Source organism: Kogia breviceps, chromosome 4, assembly GCF_026419965.1.
Source record: "Kogia breviceps isolate mKogBre1 chromosome 4, mKogBre1 haplotype 1, whole genome shotgun sequence".
Lineage (NCBI taxonomy): Eukaryota > Metazoa > Chordata > Mammalia > Artiodactyla > Physeteridae > Kogia > Kogia breviceps.
In genome coordinates this window covers 9885684-9896238 of record NC_081313.1, presented here as the reverse complement: position 1 = coordinate 9896238, position 10555 = coordinate 9885684, and the positions used below count along the sequence as shown (strand labels likewise).

The following is a 10555-nucleotide window of genomic DNA, read 5'->3' as shown; positions in this document are numbered from 1 at the left end:
AACTGGCTATATAATTAATAACCTTATAATAAGAAAGTATAGTCATAAAAATGAAATGGAAAAATTACAAGAATATAATTTTAACTGAATAAGAGGATGTACATTTGTGGACTATAATTAAACAAACTGCTTTAGTTCTGGGTCATGTGATTATGATTTTTTTCTTTTTCATAATTTTTTGAATTTTCTAATTTATTTATTATGAGAATTTGTTGCTTTTATAACAAGCAAAATTTTACACAAACTTAATGTTCAGTTATTTGGAAAATTCATCCCCAACAATTCTGCAAGCTTGATGGGTAAGACTGCAGGAAATATAAAGTCTAACCAGCCATGTACGTGTTCCACGTACACAGACAAAATCTTAGAGAATATGGAAACTATTTGATAACATTATAAACAGATAAACTAAAGTGATAAATTGTATACAATACCCAATTAATGCATATAAGATATATACCATCATGAAATATAACGAAAAGGAGAGCTACTTGACTCTGGTCTGGATGTTATGCATCTTGGAATTCCTAAAAATTCAGTGAGAGCAATAAACACAGCCGGTTTACAAAATGAAGATCAGTGTAAACTCTCATCATTAGTCTACGAGATATACTTATCTGCATGTGGAAGAAATGCAGTTAATGCTTATTAGGAATAATGAATATGAAAAGCATTCATTGACAAGAGTGTATCACCTCTGTGTCTTGATGACTGAATAAGATACGAACAATCAGATAATAGGTGTGCTTTGCTATAGCAGCTAAAACAGCAGGAGTAAAAGGGCATTTGAATGTCATCACTCATATTCTCCATAATTTATTAGTTGCTGTATGTGAGGCATAGAGCCATTTGTTTGCCATAGATTGATTCATTCATGTAGTTCTCACAATAATCTAAGAAGCAAAGTTTTGCTTAGACTACCTAAAAAATAGGTAGTAAAATGAGATCTTCAGGAATTTTAATGACTAAATTGATTTCAGAATGTGAACTCTATACAACCTTAAGAGTAACACTGGAATGGTGGAAAACATTAAGGAGACCCAGAAACTGAAAACCGTATTCACTTTGGGAGATTGTGTTAAAATCATTGGGTTACGTAGGGTGGACTCATTTTGCAAAACTTTGAACATGACTTCATTTATTGATCAGTGACAAAAATCTCATCCTATATTACATTTTTTTAATCATTGATTTATCTTCCAATACATGTAATTTCCAACCATATTCATGTAGTCATTTCACTGAAAAAAATTAAATTTCATAGAAATATATTGCAAGGGAAATACTTAAAGTGAAAACAGCTGTAGTAAGCAGAGGGGCGACATTACAAACATATACATCTGAGATTGCATTTGGCTGCACGTAACAGAAACCTACTACAATGGCTTAACCAAATAAAGGTTAATTTTTCTCCCATAATAAGAAGCTAAGGGAGTAGAAGTCCCAAGCTGGTACAGTGGCTTCAGGAAACTTTCAACATTCTTCTATTTTAGGTTTAGCCACCTTTGGTCTGTGGCTCTCATTCTATGGAAAATTCCCAGTTGCAATGTGGCAGGTCCAAATCCAGCCTGCAGTCTGCATTTCAGACTGTGGGAAGAAGGAAGGAACAAGCAACATTGGGAATTTTCCACAAAAGCAAACTGCTCTCTGAACACTGCCTTAGACTCTCATGTTTGTCTTGATGACAGATGACACGCAGCAGCAATAGAAGCTGAGAAGTTTTGTTTTTTTGTAAAATAAATTTATTTACTTATTTATTTGGCTGTGTTGGGTCTTCGTTGCTGTGTGCAGGATTTCTCTAGCTGCGGCAAGCAGGGGGCTACTCTTTGTTGTGTTGTGTGGGCTTCTCTTGTGGATCATGGGCTCTAGGTGTGTGGGCTTCAGTAGTTGTGGCATGCAGGCTCAGAAGTTGTGGCACAGGGGCTTAGTTGCTCCGCGGCATGTGGGAATCTTCCTGGACCTGGGCTTGAACCCGTGTCCCCTGAATTAGCAGGCAGATTCTTAACCACTGCACCACCAGGGAAGTCTAAGAAGTGTTGTTTTATAGGTGGTGACATGCCTCTCCAAACAAAATTTGGGTCCTGTACAAAAGGAAGATGGGGAAGATAGATATTGGGAAGGTAACCAACAGCGATTTGGACTTAATTAGATTAGTTTGGCTTAATTAGAAGAGTGAATAGAAAAAGTAGAGGGTAAATAAATTTGAAAGGCCAAATCAAAGTTCTAAGGCGAAACAACACAATAAATGGTGATATCGACAAATATTTGGGATTCAGGGAAGAAGGTGAATCTGAGGCTGTAAGACTGAGGGAAAATCAGGATTAATTTGTAGATTCTTCCTATGCATGCATACTAAATTTGAGGCCTGTGTATGTGAGTAATCATTAATTATAATTTTTACACTATAAAAATAATAGAATAATAATTAACATGTTTGGTGGGATCCAAACTCTTTAATGAACCCAGCTTCCCTTCCTGGGGCTACAGTATACATGATTATAATAGATAACTATTGATTTTCCTAAGTGAATCATTTAGATATTTCATTCTCAAACCTATTGAAACCCCAATGCCTTATTTCTATAACAAATATTGTATAATGCTTAATTTGCTATTTTGAAAAGAAATTCACAGATATTAACTGATTTTTAAGGGCCTACACAATACTTTAAGATAAATATAGAGAAGAAACAAAAGGAAACTTATTTAAAATAAAATATTATGTTTTTCTTTAAGTAAATGCTTGGTCACAACTAGGTTTGAAGAGCTAACCAAATACTCAGATACTTCTCCGTACATGTAGCATCTCCATAATGATAATGGATATAACAACAGACTGACACAGGAGTCTTCTTTTGGTGAGATGTTTACTACTGGTGAATGTAGATGTATACTACAGCCTACATTGACCAGCGTACACTGGTGACTACTTAATCTTCTGAACAAACCGTGGTCAATTTCTGAACAAAACAATGTTAAATCTTTCCATAATTTCTATCTTAATAGCATTCCTGCAAAATTCAAGTTGCATTAAAAGCATGCAAATTTTTTTCTTGCTTCTATGTAAAACAGAGTAATGTAGTAGGCTTAGTTACATGTGAACAGGTTCTTAACAACATGGATGAAAAGCTGTGAGGGTTACAAGATTCCCGTATCCTTCCTCCTGTGGGATTGTCACATATATTGCAGAATGTTTAAAATGTGTGGCTCGTGACCACAAACTGCTAGTAACAATAAGAAAATACCCTCTTACACATTTCTAAAATGGAAACAGTAATGCTTCCATTAAGAACCATTGACCTAGATGTTTGGTGTAAAAACTGAAATTTTGTTGATGAAATTTTTAAACTAAATCAACTCTGCCTTAAAATTTGTAGAGAAGGTCTGGGTGAACCTGGAGAAGAATTTCCCTGGTCCACTCTTTGGATCTTATTTTACAGGATTCTCCTTCCTATTCTTTGTCTGTAGGTATCAAGCCAGCCAATTTGGGGAGTGAATTCCTTCATCCTCTAGAAGTCCATTAAATTTATAAGCATTGCTGATAAATCATAGCATAACATTTATTTCTCGTTGTTACCAATGCCTGTTATTAAGATCCTGTGTCCAGGTCCACACTCCATAATTTGATGTTTTCTTTCTGTATAAGTAATTCACCAATGCCTGTTGACCTAGACTTCTGACTCATTGCCCAGTTCTGATCAGTAATGCTTGACCTTCTCCATGCCTGACCAGCCTACATTGGATTTAGACGTTTTAATAGTAGGTTGTAAACTTTTGATACATGTAGGGGCCTTCGTTAGATCCCTCACTGCTCTTTGATTCCTTCACTGGGTTCACTCCTGTTCCATCGTATCTCCAAGAACCTCAGCCCTTACTGAGCACACTCGCTGTATCCCTCTTCTTGCTTTGCTTCAGTACTTTAGGCCTTATTTCCTCACCATGCTACCCATGTCCTGGCATAAAACATGAAATTCCTGGAAGGGGCAAAAACAATGAGAAAACATGGAAAGAAAGACATTGATTAAAAGAATCATCAACACCATAAGCATATAGACAATTAGAAAAAAAGAAGGCTATATGAGTGTGGTTACCTCTTCAGTGTTTTTCTTTTCTCCCATCATCTAATAACCCCAATTTATAATTAAATTCCATAAGGATAGGGATTTAGTTTTCTTGCCTATTGTGTGCTATTGATTCTCCAAATTTTATCCAGTGTCTGAACCACAGTAGATGCTCAATAAACGTTTGCTGGTGAATGAATGAATGACACCATCACATGAATAGTAGCAGCAGCAAAAGGTAGTTTGTGTGAAAGTGTGAGGTTTCAAATCAAATAATGAAATAACCCACACATTGGTCTTAATTATAATGGTTAATTCAAATTAGTTAACTTACTTTGAAAGTCTTTTAATAACGTTCTCTAGTAACAAATGCATACTTTTATGACCAGTAACAGTGTTTATTAGCCATATATATGTATATATATATAGTTTTGTTCCTATTTTAGAGAATTTGATTTGAAATTTAAATTGCAAATTTTAAAGGAGTATCATTACTCTCTCTGTTTAAATGCTGGACAGCAACCATAATCACTCACATAGTTTAATTTTCCAACTTGAGAAATTTCCACTTGTTTATCCAGTGGGTAATTCACTTTAAAAATTACAGGAATACTATCTTCTATTGGAACCTCAATGGCAAGTTACATTTCTATAGTTAAATCACTTCGAATCAATTGGCATATTTTTTGAAGTATAAAATATGATACATTAATGTTTAAGAATATTTTAAACTACTTGGTCTTATTCCTAAAAAAATGAGTAAAATTCCCATATAAAATATATTTGCTTCAAATTTTGAATTGATCTGAAAAATCCAAAGGTAGAACACTCAGTATTTAGATGTGATTTCTGTACCACATAACTCTTGTGATGTATAAACAGAAGAAACAGTAAAATTTTCTCTTTTAGCATTGAGTACTATAATATGAAAATAATAAGTTAGTAATTTTCTGGTCTCATGGTGAACTAGGGAATTCAGAATATTCCTTTTCACAGGAGCCATCAGAAGCAGGAGGCAAAAGATGGCAGCAGTGAGTCATTCCAAGATCTAATTTTTCAATATTATCAAATTGTGCATTTACTAATATCTTCAGTTACAAATTAGTTTAGGAGAACAGAAGTCATCTGCCCTCCAAAGAAGTCTATAGGGACTGCCTATGGGTCATTTCCAAGGCATACAATTAGTGAATAGGGTTTGCTATTGCTTAGCTCAAAAATAACTCTAGGGGCTTCCCTGGTGGCACAGTGGTTAAGAATCTGCCTGCCAATGGAGGGGACATGGGTTCGAGCCCTGGTCCAGGAAGATCCTACATGCCGCCGAGCAACAAAGCCTGTGAGCCACAACTACTGAGCCCATGTGCCGCAACTACTGAAGCCTGTGCGCCTAGAATCCGTGCTCTGCAACAAGAGTAGCCACCGTGGTGAGAAGCCCACGCACCACGACAAAGAGTAGCCCCTGCTCGCTGCAACTAGAGAAAAGTCCACACGCAGCAAGGAAGAACAAACACAGCCAAAAAATAAATAATTAAAAAAAAACACTCTAAAAACCTTTAGAAAATTATTTTCTTAACTTAGATCTATACGGGCATGAAAGACACCTGTATCTGCTGTGGATGGTATCTATACACCTACTTCAAATTTAATCCAAAGTGGAACTGACCTACCCTCCAAGTCTGCATTCCCCCCCGACCCCCCAAAGACTTCCTGAGTTAAAAGATGCAAAGAGGAGTACAGGTTAAATTGTTTTTCTAAAAATCTGACCAAAGCTACGGTGAAAATAAAGAACAACCTTTAAAATATAATGTGGCCTAATGGATACAGTACTGCTAATTAGTCTTGTACCAAATACTCCACAGTAACTGAACTGCCTTTTTGAGAACTAAAATGAAAATATAGTTCAACATCTGCTGAAAAATGGCCCAGCAGTGTCCTCCCTCAGAGGAGTCAAGTATATATTTTTAAAATAAATTTATTTATATTTTTGGGTCTTTGTTGCTGTGCACGGCCTTCTCTAGCTGCGGTGAGCGGGGGCTACTCTTCGTTGCGGTGCGCAGGCTTCTCATTGCGGTGGCTTCTCTGGTTGCGGAGCACGGGCTCCAGGCACGCGGGCTTCAGTAGTTGTGGCACACGGGCTCAGTAGTTGTGGCTTGTGGGCTCAGCAGTGGTGGTGCACGGGCTTAGTTGCTCTGCGGCACGTGGGATCTTTCCCGACCAGGGATCGAACCCCTGTCCCCGGCCTTTGCAGGCAGATAACCACTGCGCCACCACGGAAGCCCCAGGGAAACCCCAAGTCAGAAGTACTTTAACAAAGAGCCAGCTTTAAAACTTGGAGCCAGGCTGGGGAACTACTTTGGGAGGTGAGACCAAGCCTATATATGCCTATCCAGCCTTGAGATAGGAGGATTAAAGACGTACATTTGCACTGTTGTCAAAAGTCCTTGCTTAATCTTGCCCCTTGCGTATATTTCTACCCGTTTAACCTGTCTAAACACTTCCTTGCTCTTACTTCAAATTTTAATCTTCCTCCAAAGTATCCTAGAGAATAGCCTGGGATAAATATTCAGGTCATTTAACTTTGTTGGATTATCTCTTCTGACACAAAAGAGAAATACATTGCTTCTCAGAATCACAAGCCCCTGGAATCCCTCTGATGACAGCTTCCTGTATGCTGCCATGCTTATCTGTGTCTCGGAAACCAGCTCTGGGGAGGGGAGGAGTGGAGAAGATCACAACCCCAGACAGTCTGGGATCCACAGGGTCAGGGATGGTGCGCGGTGGCGTCGTTAGGAAGGGTGTTTGCCGTGGTCCCCGGGCACGCTGTGCTCTGCCTGCCCGAGTCTTGTAATTGCAACAGGGTTGAGCCCCGTCATGACTTCCAAAACCGAGGGACACGGGTGAAGGCCCAGAGGACTTCCTTGGCACAAGGGTCTTGTTTTCTAACAAGACTTTTCACTGTTCACTGCGGTGATGCTACTTGCTGTATTTCACAGCAAAGAGAGGCAAAGAGAAGTCCCCATGGAGTCAACGAGCTGTCAAACCAGGAGGTGACACAAAACCAATCTGAAAGTAACAAGAACGATACAGGGGGTATAGGAAGACTTTGGGGGAAGAAAGGGGTGAGAGTTTTCATCTTAGCCTGGGAGAAGAGGGGGTCGGGGAGGAGGAAGACAAGGTGGCAGAGGTGCAGAAGTTGGAAGAAAGAAGAGGCGGCGCTGGAGGAGGAGGTGAACTTAGTATTACGATCCATTCAAGATCCAGACTAGACAAAGGTCTTTCTTGCAGGAAGTTACATACTAGCAGGTTCAAAACCAGAGGGATTTCGTTTAAGGAGAAAGTCTCTCCACCCGCGAAAAGCATGTTTAATCGAAGCACTGGAAATGACAGAAGACTGGACAGACGCTGTGGGGAAGACCGGAGATGGATGTCCTGGCTTCTTCGCTCTAGAACCACAGGATTTGAGAGCCTCCATCTCTACCCAGCAGCATCACATTCAGCCTGCCGCCTGCCCCAGCGCACACACATGCTACCTTAGAACCCCTTCCATCCCTGCCCTTTGTTTGCACGCTGACATCTGCCAGACCACCATAAACTGTCAGCATCTTGCACGTAAACGAAGGCGCTGGCCCTATGAGCGCCGTTCTAACCCCGGGTTCCAGGCCTTCCTCGGGTCCTTCCCAGCTTTCGCCGGGTTCGCGAGCATCCACTCATCTGAGGGCCGGAGTGTGCGTTCGCAAGGATGCTCGGCCCTCTCCCAACCCGCGGCCTCCTCCCCTCTCTCCTGCTGCTGCCGCGAAAACCAGGAGAAGTGGAATGCGCACGGCGAAGCGCGGCGCTCTCGCGGCGGCACTGGGCATGCTCGGCACCCAGGGCAGGTTCGGGCGGCGGGGCGGACGCTGCTTCACTAGCCGGGCGCCCGAGCCGGCCGCCGAGGTATAGGTGGAGGCTGAGGCTGCCGCGCGCCGCGGGAGGAGCTTCGCCCGCGGCGGCGGCGGCGGCACAGGTGGCGCGGGCCGCGCGCGGGGCGCAGCACGAGAGCGCTCGGCGCCGGGCGCCGCGGCGGCCCCAGGCTCGCGCCCGCGGCGGCAGCCGGCCGAGCGGAGCGGCGGGCGAGGCGGTGGCGGCTCTTGCAGCCCGGCCGGCCGGCGGCGGCGGCGCCCGGAGCCGGGAGGAGCCCGGAGGAGCCGGCGGGAGTCCGCAAGAGCCCCGAGCCCGCGGAGCCCGCGGAGCCGGGCAGGGGGCGCTGCGCTCGCTGCGCTCGGAGGGGCCGCCGGGCCGGGCGCCGCGCACCGGCGTCGGGAGCAGCCTCTCCCCCGCGGCGCTCGCCCCTGCTCCGGGCCGGCATCCCTTGTCCCGCGGCCGCGCTCAGACAACAAAAGCGGAAGATGCTGCAGTTGGGCAAGGTCAGGACCTTGCCCTGAAGCCGGGCGGCGGCGCGCACGCCTTTCCCCGGACTGAGAAGCTGTCGCTGGTGGCGGGTGCATGTTCGCGAGGAGGCAGTCGGGCGCCGCGCCGTTCGGTGAGTTGCCTTCCGCCGGGCTGCTGGGGCCAGGCGCATCCTGCTCGGCGTCGTTGTCCTCCTCCTCCTCCTCCTCGCCGCCAGTGGGGGTTGGTCCTCGGCTGCTCCCGGCCGGCCGGTGACGGCGGCTGCTGCTGCGCGGTCCTGCCAGCCGGGGGAGGACCGCGATCGCGCCGGGTCCCCTCTCCGAAGACGGCTCTGCCTGGAATGGGGGCCGGGGTTAGTGCCTTTCTCGGAGCGGTTCCCAAGTGGCTCCTCTGCGTGCTCCCGCTTCACGCCACCCATCTCCCCCGGAGGAGGCGTATATAGGGCAGCACCAACAGTACTGCTCCCTGCCACCTTCCCGAATATACCCGTTGCATCCATGACGTCCCTAATATACGGGAGAAGACGGGTGGGGGTGGGGAGGACTTCCCTCCAGTCTTTCGCCCTTATGTTCAATGTCATTACGATGTTTGGCTAGAACAAAATGGAAATACTTGGTCGTATGTGTCCATGGCTGTTTCTTCAGTCTGCCGCTGCTTGCCAGACCCAGAGCCCCTTTGGTCTATATTTAGCTGTTTCAGAGGAAGCATTTGCAGCTCGAGTCACAGGTTTCGGGGGCTTCTGCGTCCTGACAATAGAGAGCGAGGCTCCGGCAAGCGCCGTCTGAAACCCAGGTTCGGAACGCTGTGCATGTGGGTGGGAGGTGGCTAGGCGATATTTGGGTGATCGGTAATTAATGGCCGAAAGCAAAGCTGCTTTTTTTCGCCGACCTTCCTCTCATTCTGGCGTGTACTGTGTTTCCGTCGATTGCTGCTCAGCTGGTTCCAACCACTACGTTCCGAATTAAGTCGCTGGAGAGGTGGTGCAGCCTCCCTGGTCTGTGTGGTAGGAAAACAGTCTGAGAGGTTTTGGGGTGTGTGTATGTCTGTGTGTGTGGTTCCCACCAGGAACAGTTACTTATAAAAATGCCCGAAGTTGTGTTTCCTTGCGAATGTTGGGGTAGTGAAGGGTGTGGAAAAAACGATGGGCAGGTTGTTGTTCCAAGATGTTTCTTTTCCCCTTGCGTGCTTCTCTTGAACTGATCTGATTTGCTTTGGCTCTGAAAGGTGTTTTTAAGCATGTATGCCTAATGTTACCAAGCAAATACGATAGTTTCGAGAAGGGGTACGTTACAACCATAGTGTCAGGTCTGATATGTACATATTTTCACTTTTAGGAACTAGGTGACCGACATTTAAGATGCTTGGAATTTTCTGCAACGACTTCTATGAAAATAGGGAGGTGCTGAAAACTACCTAAGAGTTATCTCATTGTGCATCTTTCCGTCTGCAGCTTTAAATTACCATGGCTACTGACGGTAGTTTAGTTCACCTCTTTACTGTTAGTAGTTCACCTGCAGGATTAAAAGGCTTTAGAGCTGTACCACTTAAATCTCATGGAAGAGTGTTTGATATGACTCATACCGAGTTACAGGGCTGAACCTGTCCCTCATTTGGGGGGCTTGCTCTATGAGAAGTATGACAGATAGGGGTGGGCATCCTCAAATATGGACTCAATGCTTTAAAGCCCTGTGAAATCTCTTTGCCACATGCAGAATCCATTTTTAATGTTTTGGGGAAAACGTTCGGTGGCATCCTCACTGATTGGTGGGTTACACGATCTCAGGGCTTGAATGAAGATGATTGCATCTGGAGTTAGATGTTGAAATTTGGGAAGCCTGTAATTACACAGCTAACAAGGCTCAGCGTTGCAAAAGGACTAGCAAGGTCTACATGGCTCGAGTTAATAGAAGATTGTGATTAGTTTTACCAATGTTGCTTTAGTTTCACCTTATTCATATTCAGAGAACTTTCCAAGAGCTCTCTGAACACACTCTTGTGCTTGTTGCATTGTTTTAATATCAGATTTCTTGCAGAAAGAAGCAATAGGTGATGTACACTTTCATTTCTCTTTTCAATTTTCCTTTTAAATCTAGTGTTTCAGTTTTAAACAT

General features: G+C 44.1%; 1 protein-coding gene across 1 annotated transcript in view; it reads left to right on the top strand.

The window, feature by feature from the left end:
- Nucleotides 1-8639: 8639 nt before the first annotated feature.
- The window catches only part of CTNND2 (catenin delta 2), a 961852-nt gene continuing 959936 nt past the window's right edge, over nucleotides 8640-10555 (top strand). Inside the window, exon 1 of the mRNA XM_067030803.1 lies at nucleotides 8640-8796. Within this exon, the coding sequence (XP_066886904.1) occupies nucleotides 8785-8796 (12 nt within the window). The 5' untranslated portion in view covers nucleotides 8640-8784. The remainder of the gene's footprint in view (nucleotides 8797-10555) is intronic.